At 45.5% G+C, this 19,925-nt stretch overlaps 1 protein-coding gene across 10 annotated transcripts in view; it reads left to right on the top strand.

Moving 5' to 3' along the window:
* The window catches only part of NAV1 (neuron navigator 1), a 284,649-nt gene that overhangs the window by 216,950 nt on the left and 47,774 nt on the right, over positions 1-19,925 (top strand). For 2 of the 10 annotated variants that reach the window (XM_035123101.2, XM_060277187.1), the window contains exon 1: positions 7-3,612. The exons of the other annotated variants lie outside the window; for them this stretch is intronic. In XM_035123101.2, coding sequence (XP_034978992.2) covers positions 3,545-3,612 — 68 coding nt within the window. In that variant the 5' untranslated portion in view covers positions 7-3,544. Of the gene's footprint in view, positions 1-6; positions 3,613-19,925 lie in introns of those variants that run through there. 10 annotated transcript variants of the gene reach the window in all.

Genomic DNA, 19,925 nt, shown 5'->3' with positions numbered 1-19,925 from the left:
AGATTTAACACTGTAATCCATGAATTCTAACAGAAAATGGAAACAAACAGTAAGATGTTTTAAAGCATTTTGTTTTGGAGTATATATGAGTGAAGGAGTGTAATCAAACCATGGTGACTGTCAGTAGCCTGGTTTGCATGCACAAAGAAAGAAATGGGCTCACAGAGGGCTCATAGCTTCTTTGCTTCTCCGTGGTCCATTTTGCTGCCATGCTGCACTGAGTTCAGCAGGGATTTGGTTTGGAGTGTCATCTGAAGTGGGCCTCCTGGTTAAACTCCTTCCTCGCTGGCCAAAAGCTATAACCAAGAACAAACCTTGGTTACAGCTTGTGGTTAGTGAGCTTAACCATGAGCCCTCGATGGGATGGCACTCTAAGCTGAGTTTCACGCAGCAGCAAAAGGATGGGAGGAGCAAAGCAGCTGCAAACTCCCATCTGGGAGCTTGCACATTCACATGGTCCTGCTAAGTCAGGTTTGGCTTATGCCAATGAGGCTGGTTTGTATAGCTTTAAATGTGCTGATGCCAGCATTCAAGAAAGGTTAAGAATCACTGTTCTAAATTGATGCCATGAGCAGCAGTCTATGGAAAAGTCCATGAATTTTGCTGGATGAAATAGCATGAGGAATTTGGCCATGATAGCTTATTCACAAGACTCTTAATTGTAATATGTTTTTGTTTTTAAAACCACCCTGTTTAGTACACCGGAAGGCAAGCCTGATTCTGCTCATGTTAAAATTGATAGGAAGCACTTGTGTGATTTGAATTGCAATGGGCTTGTCCATCAATTACCTCTGTGGTTATTATTATGCATTGGCTATCAGGGAGTATTAAGAGACGTGATTGGGGAATCAGTCTCATTCAGTGGAGCTGCCCTTACTGAGAACGTCTCCCTCAATCTCACATCCATTTTGCACATCTCTGGACCAGAGTGAAAAATCCACCAGTCTCATTTCAAGCCTGCACCCTGTCCTTGAGAAAAGGTGACGTTTAAAGGACCATCACAATTATCCTTACTACACAGTTAGGACACTGGCCAAAAGGAAAGAGGGGTCTTGTAGAGGGAAGAGCAAAACATGAATCAGGTTTGCTGACCTCAGATACCTTAAAGCCAGTGACGACAGCAGATTTGATATCTCTGTTGCCTTTTGTGTGTGAATCTTCCTTTCTAGGTCTCTTTTGAACATGTTTCAGCTCGAAACTGTCTCCCGACCGTCTTATTTGTACCTGAGTCAGGATGACATGGTTAAGGCAGCCCAAATGATGTAATACAGGCAGCACTTAATTTTACCACGCTCTTCTGACTCAGCAGGGTGCCCTGAATTTAGAGCTTTGGCATCCCACTTGAACCGTCATTAAGGGCATGTCAAGGAGAGATGGCCAGGCTGCTATTGACAGACACCCTTTACTTGACCTTGGGAGGTGGTGCTACCAATGCCTGCACATCGGACTTTGCAGACATATGCCTGACAGGTGTTCAGTGCCATGGGTATAAGCTATCGTAGTAGGAGGGCCAGTTAAATAAATTTGATTCTTCTGGGAGGTGGGTTATCCTTCTTTCCTGGTCCCTGCAACATGTATTTCTTGCAGAAGTGGTCGAGGAGAAGAGTATTTCTTATAATATGGGGGTCTGCAGAGAGGGGCTTGAGGGGGGCAACCACAACCCCCAGAATAGATTTCATTTTTAAAAGAAGTTTCTAGCATTTGTAGAACCTTAGCTATGAGACAAAATGTGCAGGCAGTATTCTAATTTGTTTTGTGAGAAACCAGCCTGCTCCCACCTTTCCCATGTCTTAGCCAATGAATGAAGTCATAGCAATGACTGACATTTATTTGAGAGAGGAGATCTAGCCAATTAGACATAAAAGGGTAGGGTGAAAGACCCATTATTACTCTTGCTGTCCCCTAAAGACACACACAATTCAGGTAGCTAGGATTTTAGTATAGCTGTGATTGGGGAATGTCAACTCAAAAACAAATTGTAGCAGCAAATATAGGATCTTAATTCTAACTCAGGACTTTCATTTCATTGCAGTGTCACAGCAGGCCCTATGGTCAGAAAGCTGGGTAGTGACTCCCATAAATGGTGGGCTTTCCCTTGATCTTCTCTTCACAACTCACAGATTTTAGGTGCTCCTGGAACAAATGCTGCACCCAGCGGCTGAGTGAGAGGCACACGCAAGCCTCACACTGCCGTTTTAGCGTGGAACTTGCAGGCACCCAAGCCACCATGCCCCTGCGGTGTGGCACCTAGTGCCAGTCACATTTCGTTACGTTTGTTGAGTAAACTAAACTAAAAAGTTTCGTGAACCCATTTTTTATTTTAAAAAACCTCATATTTTTGTCATTTTGTCCATCCCCTCAGTGATGACACCCGGGGTGACCCGGCCACACCCCCTTCCTCTGCCACTGGCTGCACCTGGATTGCTTGTGGCTATCACAAATTCGTGACTAGGGTGAGACATAAACTGGAGCCTTCCCAGCTTAATCTTACTCCACCAACCCTTCGGTGTGACATTGGATATGTATGGGAATCATGAGTTGTGATTACTGCTATAGTCACAGCCTATTGTGCCTGACCATCAGGAGTTAACACTAATATACAACCACCACCAGTGTCACTATCAGCAATGGTTGCCTAGAGGAAGCCCCTCCAGGGGATGTTGGGAATTTTTCTCAGCAAGCTTAATCAGGCTGTGGCAAAGGCAAAGGTGGGGTGGGGGACCCATGCTGCTGTCGGGGTCCTCAGGGTCATAAATAGCTGTCCTCTGGAATCAAAGCTGAATTGCTGCTTAACTTGGACGACAATGTGAAACAATTGTCTGTATTTGAAAGCAAGAAGATCCTTTTGCCGAATTCAAAGCATATGGACCCTTTGACCTGTTTCTGGTCTTGCTAGCATCCTTTCCCAATGTCTTCACCATCCTCTAAGTCTAAGCAAGGTGCATGATCGATTGTATAGCTGCGATAACTGTACAGTTAAAGAGATACACAGTAAAGCAGCCAGGGAGCAGAGAGTCTGGTGAAGAACAAAGACAATTTGCTTGCCTGTTGCCAGGATGAAGGTTGTTGCGGGAGCACGGAATATGCAGGGCAAAGGGTACATAGCATGGGAGGAAAGGTTGATGCACTTCGGGTTCTGCAGCGCCCACTCCCCAGGGCTGGTTGGCTAAGGGGGCCCCCTTCCTTTCCCCAGGGTGGCATGCATCTTTGCGCTGCAGTCTCTGCTACAAGGAGGAATCTGCTACTAGGCAGCCCTTTGTCTGCCGTACCTGCAGTGGGTGTTAAAGAGGCAGCTTCCAGAAGCCGAGGGGACAAGAGTCAGCGCGAAGAGGAAATAGTGCGCTGTAGCTTTAAACATAGCTTGACAGGAGCCGTCGGAGGGGGAGAGCGAGCGCAAGGGGAGGGCGAAGGAGGGACAGAGGGAAGGGTCTAATTTCTTCTCCTCCCTCCTCGCTTCATGTGGCCGCTTTTTGGGAGGCTGAGCGACTAGAGGGGAGCTTCTGCTGGAAAGCTGGCTATGAGTTTATAAGGACGATCTGAGAAAATGCTGCATGCCCCGTTGCAGAGGTCGGGGAGGACGCTCCGGACGGTACATTTTGCCAGGCCCAGCAGGTAAGGCAGAGGAGCGCATTTGGGGCTCGGGGGTTCAGAGGTGCCTCGCCAGGGAAACGATCCGGGGCTGCAAGGCAGAGCTGGCCCGTCTCGTTGCTTGCCGGCTTGCTCATCGCAAAAGGGTCAGAAATGCCTCGGGCAGCGCCCGCCGCGTGGTTTCTTGACAGTTGTCTGCGCCGCGGAATCCGCCCCTCCACTCCACACGGTTAGTGGGATCTGGAAGGATGCGGACTCTGGGGGGTCACGTCTAAGCAGAAACAATGACAGAAGTGGGGACAGGTGGGGGGAGCAGCCCTTCGACAATGTCCGTGGGGCGCCAGGTGAAAGGAGACCCCCCCTCCGCCACGGGCTCGCCCGAACTCAAATCAAACCCTGCTGCAGCTTCGGAAGCCTTGGTTAAAGAGAGGCGTGGGTGGTGGGATTTAAACTGCAAATGCCGTTCGCCCCTCTCTCACCCCGCACGCGCGCTACAAAGGGAATGGGTTTTACTTAACGAAAAGCCTCCTTGGTGTTGGAGAAAGGCGCTCATTTTAGCGTCGTCTAAACGTTTCAGTCAAAGCAGCAGAGGAAAGGAAAAGGAATTGTTCCGAACGACTCTGGTTTTTTTTTTAAAAAGAATATATATAAAAATGTATTTAATCACCGCACGCTGTGCGCCGATATCGATAAAGCTCCGGGGAAACCAGGGGAGGAAGAGAGGGGCGGTTGTCTTGTGTGGCATTTCATTGGCACGATCCGATGTAACGATGCCTTGCGTGCTGTTAAAGCTGCAGCCTTCGGCCAGTTCTTCCCCCCATTGTAATCTGCGGCCTTCCATCCTTTCGCCGTGGAACTACTAGCGAACCGTTTGGTAGCCCCTCTGCCCTCGTGGGGCACCTGGCTTGAGTCCCGCCTTTCCCCCTCCGTGCGTGTTTAGATTTGAAATGCACCCGGCGTTAGGGACGGTGAGCGTCTCCCTCGCTTGCTCTCTCTCTTTTACACACACACACACACACCACCCCGAATCCCACCACCCCCTCCTGCGAAATGCGATCTTTCGGAGAGGGTTGGAAGGAAGGGGCGGAGGCCACGAGGGAAAGAATAGGTGGGACTTAGACGGTTTGAATTTGTAGGGAGCAGTTTCTGCCGTGCGATGAAGCACATGCTGGCGTGGAGACCGGCTTGCAAGGAGCAAAAGCCAAGACCCAAGCGCAACGCAGCATTGTTTGCTTTGCAAAAGGCAGGCATGGATGGCCAGCCGTAGGGCTCAAATATGGGGAAGTAAGCTGCCCATGAAAGACGGAAAGCTCTGCAGCTAGGTCGGAAGGCTACGACTTATAGGCGTTTGTTCGGGTGGTGGGGGGGCGTGTTCCTCCCCCCCCCAAGCCGCAATTTCTCCTGTGTTTAGGGGGCGGGGCAAGACTTCGCTGGAAACGTTTTTTCCTCTTCTGGTTTTGTTTTATGGGGAGTGAACTGCTCAGAGTATCTGACGTCCTTTGATCCAGAAGATCATCTGCCACTTGCAAACCTAATAGGAATTAGCTGAAAATCAAAAAAAGACACAGGCACACTCCACACACATGTGGAATGTCTCATTTCCTTCCATTTGCAATGGGCATTCCAAGGGTGCATTGTAATATTGTATGGGCACTGGGCTGTTTCTGGAGAAGAACGACCTACAATGGCAGGGGCATCCTGTATTTGCTTTCATTTTTTTTATAATTTACTTTGCACACACACACACACACAAACACCCACCCATTTTGCAAATATACCTAGTCTGCAGGATTGGTCCTCGTGGGATGGGCCTAGCTGGACTGGGCACTGAGCAGAGTTCCTGGTCATCATACATTTCCTGATAAAAGCATCGAAGACACAAATAATGTTGATGTTAAGCATAAAATTTCTCCCTTTTCAACAATGGCTGTGCAGGTTGTGAATTTCTGCCTTGAAATAGTCAGCTGTGAAAACCTTACAGCCAGATGTCCACAGTGTTGCTGAATGTATGTGAAGCTGCATTCCCATCTGAGAGCTAATGAAACTATACTCTGTACTCTGATTGTATCCATCCTCCGACTGCTGAATAGCTAAAATCATGTTCTTTCCATGAGGAAATGGGAGTCTGCAGGAGGAAGTCGAAACTCGATACAAAGGGGAAATCTTTGACCCAGGTTTCCTCTAAGAAAGAGAACCGATGCTCTCAGGCAGACAAGGTTTCTCATGCATTTTTGACCTGGGGCATTTTAGCAAGCTAGTCTAACTTCCTCAAGGGTTTAGAAGAGAACTGGCAAAATTGGGTTTTTGAAGTTTGGGGGCTGCTTCTTAAAATGCCTTTTTTAAAACCTTGGAACAGTTTTTTTAATATATATAGCCACACAACAACTCTGTACCCAAGGTCCTTAGCTGAGCAATAATTTGAACCTGAGTTTCTGACAATCCAGCCCAACACTGGCCAGGCACTGAATTGTTCACAATGTAATCTAGGCTGGAATGAGTGCCAAAGGCCCAGCTGATCCCTTTATAATAGAGGAGAGACCATAGTTCAGTGGTCATGCATGTGTTTTTTATTCAGGTCTTAGGTTCTGTCAACAGCAATTCTGGCTGCAAAAGTCCTAGGGTATCTATGGGAATGACTTATGCCTGAGATACTGGAAAACTGCTGTCAATCTGAGTAGACAGCAATGGGCAGATGGTCTAATGGCCAGATCCAATATGGCAGCTTTGTGTATTCATAATACTAATTCCACCCCAATATCTGTAGATCCATTTAATACTATTCAACCAATACTACCCACAATCACATACCCATCCATATCCCTCAGTACAAAATCCTAGCTGGTCACTTTGCACAACAAAGACAGCTGACTAGATTTAAAACTCATACAGCCTCAGAATAAAAATTAAAATAATCTACCCAACCTCCCACGTGGGGTATCACAGTAACTCCTTCTTTGCTCCACACTCAGTTTTGTGCTAATATGACTTTCACTCTGGACACTATTAAGCACAAGGTCATTTCATCAGCATTGCAACTGCTCAGGTTCTCACCCACCTGTAAGACCAATAACTGCATACATTCTAGAACAGGCATCCCCAAACTTCGGCCCTCCAGATGTTTTGGACTATAATTCCCATCTTCCCCAACCACTGGTCCTGTTAGCTAGGGATCATGGGAGCTGTAGGCCAAAACATCTGGAGGGCCGCAGTTTGGGGATGCCTGTTCTAGAACAAGCAAACAGCAAATACAGTAGGAAAGGGGGAATAAATAAATGTTCAAAACTTAAATGACTACTATGTGGTTGTTGCTCTTTAACCCATGGCCAATAGTTGGGGAGGATGGCAGTTGTAGCCCATCAACATCTGGAGGGCCCCAGGTTAGCCACCTCTGTCTTGGGCAGGCTTGTAGTCCACTTGAAGACTCAACTCTGCAGTTTTGAAATACTCCTGGGTCCCCAGGTTTCAGCAGTGACCAGGAGCACTTTTGCAGAAAGGGCACCTTTTCTGAGGCTGGTGCAGAAGGACACTTTTTCCTGAAGATATCAGATCTGGCTGCCTTAGTTATATCTTGTTTGGACTACTGAAACACACTTTGTGTGAGACTGCATGTGAAGAGTGTTCAGATACCAGCTGATTCAGAATGCTACAGCCAGTTAAAGCAGCTTCACTGGCTTCTTTCCAAGCAGAGTTGTTTACACAACCTGGGACCAGGTTATCTGACAGGCTGTGCTTTCCCCATACAAGCCTGACTGTGCTTTAAGATTTTCAGAAGAGGCTACTCTTTTTTGTCCCCCCAACATCTGAAGCATGTTTGGTGGGAACTTGAGAGGGGCCCTGCTTGGTAGCTGTATCCAAGCTCAGTAACTTTACCAAGGGCAAAGAGCTCCTTCTGTGATAACCATCCACTGAGGTGCAAACATGCAAACATTTGGCTTCATAAGCTGCCACTATAAAATGTTAGCAGCTTGGTCAACTGGTTGTTTTTGTTGTTTGCATTGATGTCTTATTTACTTGTTTTTAGCTTGAGCACCATTTTGTGAAAAGACAACATACAAATTTAACAAAGAATAATAAACCTATGCATATAGTGCCTTTCTCCAAGCACTTGCCAGTCTCAACCAGGAGTTACAAATTTTGATTGCAATAGATTAACCCAGAGGTTTTCAACCTTTTTGAGTCCATAGCTCCCTTAGCTAACTACGTTCTTTCTGTGCAAGCCTTTGGGAGGCAGAAATGTGAGAGGGCATCAGAGGAGGGAGGGAAGGAAAGAGGGCAGAGGCCAGTGTTGCCCATGGTACCCTTAACCCCAGGGTGCCACGGCACATTGGTTGAAAACCACTGGATTAACCTACTGGGTGTGTTACATTCTGCCTTGTTTCTCAGAGAAAGGTGTGGCTATTTGGGAGAAAGCTGGGTGGGGCAAGGTAGACTCTCCCTGGTATAAGTTAGCACGTACTGTAAGTACATTTGGCAACTGAGGAGGAAGCCAAGAGGAGACTGACATTCATCCAATGTAGTCTGAGGATCTTGGCTCAGCATTGGACCACCTTATAGTAAGCTTTAAAAACAAACAATGAGAATCTGACACCTAGAATGATTCATCAGTTGGTACTTGGAAAGGGTGGCTGAGTTTCAGAGCTCAGCACTATTCTTAGCTGTGTGTGTATGTGAGATACACACAGACACACACACAGACAGAGTAATAAGCAAATATGACAGTTGCCAGGAGGTTTTATCCACCATCATCAATTTTGATCTAATAAGAACATAAACATCTTCATATTGGATCAAACTTAAGGTCCATTGCATCAGCTGCAGTAAACCAAATGCCACTAAGAAGCTCACAACCAGGGCATAGTGGAGATAGCTATCCTCTGTGGTTTATTCCCTGTAACTGTTAGTCACAGATATACCACTTCTGAATATGGAGGTTTTAATTTTAGATGGGTCCTGAAACATCTGCTGTCTTTCTTTGTTGTTTATTCAGTTTCTATACCACCGTTCACCTGAAGACCATGGGGTGCTTTACAATATAAAAACACAAAAATACACCCCATAATAACAAACATAAACAATAGCCCCCCAATTGGCATGTAGTGCTTTAGCTACATAGGACCCAGAAGCACCTTGTCTCTGGAAAAGCTGATAGGAGTTCCAGCTCCACCCCCTCCCTGAAAAGTATTATTAGATGCATGGTAGCCAGAAATTCAACAGCTGTGCCTTTTATTCAACAAGGAGCTGCAGTGATGGGTAGGATGATGTTTATTTGCTGAATTTGTTTTATTGGTTGTATAACAAAACACAGATGTTCTTGCAGAAAAAGAGTTGACAAGCGTAGGAAATGATAGCATCCCTAGCTGCATGATTTGTGAGTTGGGTGTGTATGGCTATTCTAAGCAACTTCAGAAGTCTGTTATGCCTAATACCTGATTGAACCAAAAAAGGGGGGGGGAAGCAATCACTGCACCCATTGTGGTGCTTTGGATAATCCAGTGGGCTGACACAAATGCTGTGTGTGCATGGCATTTAATGTAAAGCAACATATTAATTTGCTAGCACAAGAGTTGAATTTCTCACTTCCTTTCTTCCATTTCCAGAAAAATAATAAAACACCCTGAGACCCCTGGCTCTTTTCAAGCATCTTGGGGGAGGAGACTTTCTAGAAGGCTTCTGTTCCACGTTGCTCACTAAAACTTCTATATGGGGATTAATCCTGTGGCCTTTCCCTGTGGCTGTCCTGAAACAGGGCCCCCCACATTACCCAGTTTCCGAAGGCTATTCTGTATCTGCCTGACCTCCTCCTTAATGTCATTACTCAGCCTACCCCCATGGCTCCTGAAGAGAAGGGGTGGGGGTGGGACACAGTTGGAAAGATGTAAAGTAATTTCCTCTCCAATGTGTGAGGAATTGCAGCAACAATACAATGCTGTTTGCTTGGTGCTCCAGTGCCCTCTGGAGTGACTGGGTTTGAGCAGACTCTTTTTTTTTTTTTGACACTGGATTTGTTGCGAAGGGAAGCAGTTTGTAACAAAACATCTTAAGATTCCTCACCGCCCTGTATTCGCTGATCAGTGATACATATTCAGAAAACAATTAGCGGGTTGAGAGAATTGGCAAAACTTGGGAAAGATTCTGTGGTGCTAAGCATAATCAATGTGAGTTGGCACTGAAAACAGAAATGACACTGAAACAACAATAATAATAATAATAATTTATTTATTTATTTACACCCCGCCCATCTGGCTGGGATTCCCCAGCCACTCTGGGCTGCTTCCAACAGAAAAATAAAACACAGTAATCTATTAAACATTAAAAGCCTCCCTGAACAGGGCTGCCTTCAGATTTCTTCTAAAAGTCTGGTACAGTAGTTGTTTTCCTCTTTGACATCTGTTGGGAGGGCGTTCCACAGGGCAGGCGCCACCACCGAGAAGGCCCTCTGCCTAGTTCCCTGCAACTTGGCTTCTCACAACAAGGGAACCACCAGAAGGCCCTCGGTGCTGGACCTCAGTGTCCGGGCAGAACGATGGAGGTGGAGACGCTCCTTCAGGTATACTGGACCGAGGCCATTTAGGGCTCGGTGATGAAGGATCGCTGTGGGGAGGATAAGACAGCAGGAGCACATGGCTCACATTTTTTTCTGGGGCATCAAAGGAGTTGGGAGGTAAGAGGATCAGGCAGAGCAGAGAAAACTGGTAGATTCCAAGCAATGGCCTATATGGGCATCAGAAGTGCTGTGCAGGGGCAATCCTTATGTTGTGGGGATTGCCCACGAATATATACTCGCTCTTTAGCCCGAATCATTCAATGTGTCCTGGCTTCTCTTCTTGAACCTTTTGTTGTCTTTTTGCACTCAAGTTCACTTCAGGCTTCAATGGCTAGATCCTTCTAAGCTTGGCATGCCCACTGATTAGTAGGAGTGTCCATTGTACTGTCAAGGGCCTCTTGCTCTCTACAAAAGCCCGCAATAGGCTTATTCCAGCCACTTGAGTTAAAAGCTCTTCTAGACACAAACCGCCTGGAGTCCCCCTATCTACTCATGGGGAAAACACTACGGTAGTTTCCTGAGGAAGGCAACCCCTTTTAATTCACTGGCTTCCCCAAGCATGGGGAAGAGCAAGCTGGATGCAGAGGAAGAAACGGAAGGAAAGAACTGACAGAGACCATGGAGGTACTTACTGTATATCCCAAGTAATTTACCAACAAGTACAGTGGTACCTCGATTTACAAACTTAATCTGTTCCGGAAGTCCGTTCTTAAACCGAAACCGTTCTTAAACCGAGGCGTGCTTTCCCTTATGAGGCCTCCCGCCGCCGGTGCCCTTCCACTGTTCGGATTCCGTTCTTAGACCGAGGTAAAGTTCGCAAACCGGGACACTACTTCCAGTTTTACGGAGTTCGTAAAACCAAATAGTTCTTAAACTGGGCTGTTCTTAAACCGAGGTACCACTGTAATTTGATATTGAGCAAGAGACATTTTTGCCAGCTTTGTGTCAGGATTATTACTTGTTTTGACTTTGCCCTAGGGAGAGCTTTCACAACACTCAGGTGGTCCACCTTTTAAGCGAAGGAGATATTAGTGGTGTCTTCTCCAGATTCTGGTCTTTTTGCTGCTCCATAAAGAGAATACCAGACTAGCATCACAATAATTTTGTGCAATCTTCTTCCTTGGGCCCCACATGCAAGAAGGCAAACAATGGAGGGTCAGAGACTAAGGCTTGTTCTTGGCAACACTAGGCAAATCCGAATGTTGCTCTTCTAATGCACAGCCATTTGAAGGATTTGGTTTTAAGAAATGTTCCTTCACAGGACTGAATAGGATAGGATGTTTTTCCTCGGGATTAATTAGCCGGTACTTAAATTTTAATCCCCCATGCAGACATTTTAATAAGGATTAGAAGTGTTTTACAGAGCCAAGATAAATTTGCAGAATATGTGTTTGGAGCATAATTAATGCTTAATCGGTCCATCCACAACTTATTTCAAGAACCTTAAACTTTTTGGAGTCAATATATGATTGTAAAATGTGCATGCGGTTAAAATATTTTTTGAAAATCCCTAGGCAGAAGTATCAATGTCTATGGAGACCAGATGCCAGGGATTAAATCAAGCCATGATACCATAGTTTTAAAAAACCTTTGAACCTAAGCCCTCTCTAAAGTCCAGTCTTGGTTCAAAATTAACTTGCCCTTTGCCAGCTATCCCCACGGCTGCTCCCCTTTCCCCATACAGTACTTATTCTTGTAATCAGGAGGCTTTGTCTGTAAAGTCTGGATGCTCACATGGAACTGCAGAAAATAGTTACCACTAATTTCTAGCAGAGATATGTAGGTGAACTAGGAGTGAAATTTCCCATGCTCCCTATTTGCACTGTCAGTGTGATGAGGCCATTGCTCCCAACCCTCAGTGGGACCTCCTCCTTCACAAACAACAGTTTTGGGAATGGGAGGGGGGAAATGAGTACAGCCAGTAAGGAGGCTCTTCCTGGCTCAATATGCACAATTAACAAACTGGAAGATGATACTTGAGGAAGCTTCTAGATTTCTCTGATAAGTGTTGGAAATACCAAGGCAAAGCAAACTCCCCCCCCCCAACCCCAACCCCACTAATTTCAACCAGTTCTTGCCATATTAACAACAGGTCATGTTAAAGGTAAAGGGGACCCCTGACCATTAGGTCCAGTCGTGACTGACTCTGGGGTTGCGCGCTCATCTCGCATTATTGGCCGAGGGAGCCGGCGTATAGCTTCCAGGTCATGTGGCCAGCATGACAAAGCCGCTTCTGGCAAACCAGAGCAGCACATGGAAACGCCGTTTACCTTCCCGCTGTAGCGGTTCCTATTTATCTACTTGCATTTTGACGTGCTTTCGAACTGCTAGGTGGGCAGGAGCTGGGACCGAGCAACGGGAGCTCACCCCGTCACAGGGATTCGAACCGCCAACCTTCTGATCAGCAAGCCCTAGGCTCAGTGGTTTAACCACAGCGCCACCTGGGTCCCTTCATGTCAACTCCCCCCCCAACCCCAACCCCACTAATTTCAACCAGTTCTTGCCATATTAACAACAGGTCATGTTAGCCACCCAATTCTCCAGTGCTGTTGTTCTATCTATCCTATCCAAATGACAACATAGTAGGGTAACCGCAAGCAAGGCACCACAGTCTTGCATTTTAGGAGAGTTGACATGAATATGTCCTTTTCTCCAGAAACATCTTTAAAAAAGAAAAATCGTTTAAAAAAATTAAAAACCAAGTTTAGACCAAGTTTTGTTTATTTACATCTCTTTTAAAAAGTGGTTATATTAAGTAGCTCTCTAAAAATAACCTGGTTTAAAGTGGATAAAACATTAAAACCTGCATTCCTGATTTGTTAAATCAGATAAAATGACACCCTGTGAAAACATCTTGGTCTAGTTCACATGTAACAGTAAACCATAGAGATAGTTCCTGCATTGCTGTTCCCTGAGTAGGAACAACAAATCTGAGTAGGAGCAACAAGTCCAAACCAGGGATTAGGGTTGCTTTGCAGGCTTCAAATATGAAGCTGTGTTTGATAAACTAAGAAAAAAAAACCCTTGGCAAACATAACCATTGAGTTTCAAAGCTTTTTTCCTTTGTAAAAGAACAAACTGGCAACCAACAAAAAAAAATGTGGCTTGAGGTTAAGTATTATAAATATGACATAACAGGCTATGCACTATGCTTATTCAACATAGGACTATTTAGACGTTCTCAAATATTTATTTTGCATGCCATGGAGAATCATTGTTAGTGACACTTGCTTCTGGAATGTTCTGGGCACTTAGACTTCAAGTTAGTAATCTTGCTTAGTGGCCTTATGTAGAAAAAAAATCAAACAAATCTCTTAATTCATAATTGCTTGCTTAAACAGATACAGTATAAATTCGGTAATGTACAAAATGCATGTGAGCGGCATGGTTAGAGGTTTTGTGTCACACTCCTGGATAGTATAAAGGCACTACTGTATTTAGTTGCAAACAAGTAAGCTGTATTTATTATAGCATTAGCAACTAACTAACATGCATGCTTGTTTAGGACATATAGGAATTAGAAAGCTGGAAAAATCATTTAAATAATTTACTGTAGTCACTACTTTTTAAATCAGTGATTTAAATTTACCCTGCATCCCTTTTGTTAGGAAGTCATATACACTCTGTTTGTGTGCCAGAAGGACATTGAGCATTTTAGACTATGCTTGTGACTCATTTTTGCTACCATTAGAATGTGGGATTGTGCATATGTTGTGGTATTTACTGAACGCTTCTGTTCAACTAATTATTGTCACATGAGGTCAAAACAAGCCGTGCAATATTTTTCTTGGTGGTTTGACTGAATTTAGGCAGCCATGTTTATATTGTGTTCAGTCTTTAAAAAAGCAGCCATATAAACACATTGATTCTCTCAGCCTGTGACAATTCTGTATTCCTCCCTTTACCTGTGCGAGATGTCTGTCTGTCTGTCTGTCTAGCTAAAACAATTGCTAACTGAGGTTAACTTGAATCTGATTAAATAGAGTCTAGTCCATGAAATTCTGCTAGTCTGTACAGCACCACAGCTTGTACTAAGTTACTATAGTTTCTAACGTGCCTTGGACAGGAATGCACATCATGTTGGAAACCAGATTACTGTGCCCAGGTCCTCTCAGTTTCCCAAAACTACGTATGATGGAACCCATGCCCCTGGTGTGACACCATTGTATTATTCATTTCCCTGACCCTGCTTTACATCATTGGCTGTCACTGGTGGGAAAGGGGGAAATTCATACCGGTAACACCGATTGCTTCATGATATGGAGTAAATATTAAGGCGGGCAGAGAGGACGAGCATGGCAGTTCCCTGTGCAGTCCCCAGGGGAGGATCTACTATGAAACTAATGAATTTTGCTTTAAAAAGTGCATTGTGCCTGTATATAACATTTCCCTAATTTTCACGCCCCCCCAATAACTCAAATACATAAGGCATAGGGATTTTTTATTCACACCAGTGACTTTGAAATAGGAGATAACTTTAGGATAACTAAATAGGAGATAGGAGAAACTTTCGTACAAGTTTAATCAAAATATGAGATGTAGTGGCTATTAAAAACAAAACAAAACTGTGGTGATATGTTGTGGAACAAGCCCACTGAAGAAGATAACAGTGGTTACCCAGACCTCGTTGCTAGTTGCAAAGAGGCTGCTGTATCAGGGGCCCAAAAATGTAGGTCTGCCACTGAGTATCCTCATGTTGCCCTTAACACGTTTCCACCCTGTTATTGGAGACCTTGTGTGTCCAGCACCCTAAGTCCTTAGATATGGCTGAGCTCCTGGCTGCTGCCCTCTTCCATACATGTATGAGCTCAAAGGAGTGCGCACATTGGTATCTGAGGACCAAATCAAACATGATGATGTCAGTTCCATGTGTTTGATAACATAGAACTGCTTCAGCTGCATAGAAAACGGGGTGTTGGTCTGATTTTAACAGCAAATGGAGTATGCGGGTGAACTTACCCTACCCCTACAATTTATTCCCCACAGCCTCAAATATTTTTCACTCAGTCAGGGTCACTTCCCTTGTTGGAGCTGAGGAGGAGTGCTTGCAGACAAAAAGAAGGAAGGAATTTATTTTATTGGCTTTTATTAATTAAATTTATTAGATGCCTTCTCTTACCGCAGGCAACTCAAGGTGTTAATGAGGGTAAAGTTACACCTTCTTTACCTGCACACCTGCCTTTGCTGTTAAAATCAGACAACTTGCACCTCCCACCATGATTGAAGCAGCTCTGCATTTGAACACAACTGTTAATGCAATCTTTAGTTAGGCCTGGTTATCAGCCAGTAAAGGGCCAAAGTGGTAAATGAAATGTATCTGTGGGACATCTACAGAACTGGAAGTTGGATGACAATTTAGTATTGGGACTATGTTCCTGATTCCGTATTGAGCAGTTAGCTGCTCCAAAGAAGGCATATATAATTTATTTGTTCTCTGTGTGTACATCTACTTTCACAAAAGCATATGTACAAAAAAGTAAAGAAATCTGTGTTCCAAAATCCACAGCTGGCCAATACCTTTATTGGAACCAATAAAATGCCACAAAATAGTTAACAAGCTTTTGAGTTCTCCAGAACTCTTAATCAGACAGGATACTAAGCAAAAGGAGTCACAGTCTTAAAATGGGAGTGTTGGAAGAGACAGCAAACTTAGACCACAATCATGTACACACTTATCTGTGGGTAAGTCGCACTGAACTCAGTAGGGCTTGCTTCTGAACAGTCCTATATAGAATTACACTGACAGTTGTATTAGGTCATACAGGACTCATCTACTGCTGTGTGCTGCATAAATAAACCAGGCCCAAGAACCAGACAGACACTTTTGTTTAATAAAGTCTATGTGTATTTTGTAAGCAAGAGAACTAAAGGGTAACATGTTAATCAATACAATTATCTCTAAAAAGGGCCTGCAGTAACATCCATTTCTGGTAGTGCAATCTTTTGTCTTTTATATCATAGAATTGTAGAGTTGGAAGGGACCCTGAGGATCATCTAGTCCAACCCCCTGCAATGCAGAAATATGCAGCTGTCCCAATATGGGGGTCGAACTTGTAACCTTGGCATTTTCAGCACCATGCTCTAATCAGCTGAGCTACCCTGGTTTTGTTTTCCGGAGTGCTCAGTGTTATTGGTAGCTTTCTCTCTCAAACTTTTGCTTGCCTTTGCAGGCAAATGCGTAGAAGTTGGGAGGAACCACAACTCAGTGGAAGAGATCACATCCTTTGAAAGCAAAGGGTTCTGGGTTCAGTCCCTGCCACCTCCAGTTAAAAGGATCAGGTAGTGCAAGTGATGGAAAAGGCCTCTGCCATGATCCTGGAGACTAGACAGTATTGGTCTAGATGGAAATACTGTGATGTTGCAAGGCAGTTTCCTGGTAGGTTCCTTTCTGCGTGATAATGTAACTATGTAATGGTAGAAGAATTCTCTTCTGCTGACAATTACTAAAGGTGTGGGAACACTGTCCTCTATTACATTTGGTTACCGTAATGACAGGCTACTCTAGTTAACTGCTAGAATAGAGGCTGAGTAAGCTGGTTGCTAATGCTGAAGCAGACATTCCTAGAAAGAAACTTAATAAGCAGCATTTTCTTAAGACAGAATTTTACATCTCTTCCTGTAGTGAGGACATGAGAAAACCTGGAAAGGAATATGTTGTCATTTTCTTTTCAATGAATGGAGACTAGAACTCCTCTTGAGTAAAGGGATAAAGGGGTAAAATGTTTGTGACTTTAAAAGGCCCTGCTTATTCTGAACAAGGAGCTGGGGGAGATGCTTGGGGAGCCCATTTGCAGCGCTCAGAACTACTTCCTCTCTGCTGTGCATATAGCTGGATTTGTCCCCAACTTTGGTTGTACTTCCACAGACTACCTGGGTGGGGGCAGTGAGTGGGCGGCTGTAACATTTAGCAAAATGTGGCTGGGCGACAAAAGGCTGAGTCAACACTTCCCCCACAGTTGGTCCTCATTAAGGAGCAGCCTGTTAAGCCAGGCAGCGCTGTGGGTTCTGCCCTTTTGTTTTGAAATGAAAAAGGCAAATACACTGAAGGGAAATAATCTGGAGCCTAGAAACAAGAGCTTGTAAATGAGCTTTTTGTCCCCGTCCTTCCTATTGGCCCACCCACCCCTTGATAATTTATGCTCTTTAAGGAAATGTTAGTCTTATCCCTTTCTCCATATGCAGGCTGCCCATGTGGCTTTGGCTTCAGTATGTGCCAGACAGCAAAAGGGTCGCAGCTGTAAATGCTGCCTTCCTGTTGCTCAGGGTCATATTCACCATAAGGGAGTGTGCTGGTGGCTGCGTGCAATAATGTGAGGGAGCCGGTTCACTGTTGTGGGGAATTCCCCTGAGTTCATGAGACCTCCCCACTCCTTCCAGTTGCAGAAGCAACAGATGGCCCCTTTATCCCTGTTGCAGAACTACCCTCCCATGCTAACCTGCTGCTGTAAGTCTAGTGTCTAAGGGGTTGAGCTGTTGGCCAGGAAGCCCTTGTTGTTGTTTTTTTATATCTCACCTAAGCCACAAGCTCAACTGGTAGCCTTAGGCAAGCTCACTATTCATTCTTGGCCTACCCATTCGCAACAGCTGCCATACAAGGCTCATACTGGCCCACTTTATGTGGCTGCTGTACTTTTACTGAGTTAATGGTGGCTGCCATTACTTCACGAGGCTCAAGAAGGGAAGGGTGCTGCTGGATTCTGCCCCACCAAAATGCTTTTGCTTAGAACAAGCTGAGGAAAAGCTAGGTTGCATTTGTGGGGTGGGTGGGACTTGGGTAGGTGGACAGGGAAAGCATTCCAGGATTATGGAAAGATTGGGGACCAGAGAAAGGCAAGACATCTTGTCATTTATGAAACATCTGCATGGGCTGGTGGCTTCTTCCCGAATACAATTCAGAGTTTATATGGCTTGGTGCCCAGATACCTGAAGTACTACAGACCTGCCAATATACTGACATCAGTGTTCGAAACTCCCATTGTTCTAGGTGCATTTTGCGACAGGGAATTTCATCAGCGCGAGCAGTTTCTGAGCTCTGGGTGCAGTACTGCACCTAAGATTTCAGATTAAAACTGCAGAGTAAAAAGGAAAGGAGGACTTTTTTCTGCCTCCCCACTTCCAGCTACTCTCTGAACACTGGAGAAGAGACCCTCTAAAGCAGGGGTGTCAAAGTCAAATTCATCGGGGGCCGCATCAGCAGTTTGGTCACCCTCAAAAGGCCAGTTGTATCTGTAGGACTATGTGTCCACTCTTTATTATCATAAATTATTGTCACTGCATTCAATTATTACTGTTTTTTGTAATAATGTAAGTAATAACTAGCTCTGAAAGCAGAAACATAGTCAGAATAATGGCAAGTAGATATTCAAATGTACAATTATTGTACAATTTATTGAAAAATGATTTTTGGTAACTGCACTGGGTGGTGGAGGCTCGCTAGGGTTTCATGCAGGAGCTTTGCAGAGCTACTGGTACCTGGAGATGCTGGGGTCCTTCTGCATGCAGGACAGATGTTCTGCCAGTGAGCCACCACCCTTCACCAAAGGGACTGGCTGAGGTTGACTCACTGGAGCTGCTCTCCTGGTTCCAGGGTTTAAGGGCCAGAAGTATAAAGCAGAATCCTATGTTTCTGAGGAGAGGGGGAGGGAGGGAGGAAGGAAGGAAGGAAGAAAGGAGGGAGCGGAGGGAGAGAGGAAGGAAAGAGGGGAGAGAAGGAAAGAAAAAGAAAGAGGGAGAGAAGACGGAAAGGGAGAAAGAAAGAAGGAAGGAAGTAGAGAGGGAAAGAAAGAATAAGAATGAGAGAGAGGAAGAAAGATGGGAAGGACGGAAGGAAGGAAGGAAGGAAGTAAGGAAGAAAGAAAGAAAGAAAGAAAGAAAGAAAGAAAGAAAGAAAGAAAGAAAGAAAGAAAAGAGGGAGCAGGAGGGAGAGAGGAAAGAAAGAGGGGAGAGAAAGAAGAGTAGGAAAGAAGGAAGGGAATAAAGAAGGAAAGAAAAAGAAAGACGGAGAGAAGACAGAGATAAAGAAGGAAGGAAGGAGAGGGAAAGAAAGAATAAGAACGAGAGAGAGGAAGAAAGAAAGGGAAGGGGGGGTCGCCGCCTTGATTCAGCGCCAGAAAAGAGTGTGAAGGCAAAAAGCATCTCCCGTGCAGCGTGAGGCAGCGGGTGTCCGTTTTAGCAGACGTGTGTAAAGCCTCAGAGTTGCACGTTCATGAGGCTGAGCCGCTGCTGAGCTCACGTTCATGAGGCTGAGCCGCGGCAGGAGGAGGAGGAGGTGAGGCAAGAGGAGGAGGAGGAGGCTTGTCGGGTCGGTGCCCGGCAGCACCGTATGGAGAGTGCCGAGCCTCTGGGACGAAGCAGTGCTCTGTAGCACTTTGAATCCTCCTCCTCCTCCACGCGGCGCTGCTGGGTGCTTTGTCTGTGATTCAGCAGCAGCAGCAGCCGTTTCCAGGCGCCGAGCCGTGGCAGGAGGAGGAGGATTCAAAGTGCTACAGAGCACTGCTGTGTCGCAGAGGCTCGGGACTCTCCGTGCGGCGCTGCTGGGCGCTGACCCGGCAAGCTGCCTCCTCCTTCTCCTGCTGTGGCTCGGGGCGCTCCACGCAGCGCTGCTACGGCCGCCTTTCTACCCCCCCGGCCCCAGCTGTTTGTCGGCGCGGCACTTCAGCAGCAAGGTCCTGCTGCTGGGTCCCGCTGGCTGGGGCGCTCGGCGGGCCACATGACGAGGTCTGGCGGGCCGGATTTGGCCCGCAGGCCTTGAGTTTGACACCCGTGCTCTAAAGAATATTAAGAAGGTGGGCAG

Source organism: Zootoca vivipara, chromosome 7 (assembly GCF_963506605.1).
Source record: "Zootoca vivipara chromosome 7, rZooViv1.1, whole genome shotgun sequence".
Taxonomy (NCBI): domain Eukaryota; kingdom Metazoa; phylum Chordata; class Lepidosauria; order Squamata; family Lacertidae; genus Zootoca; species Zootoca vivipara.
The sequence above is the reverse complement of the archived record's forward strand: the minus strand, read 5'-3'. Positions and strand labels throughout refer to the sequence as shown.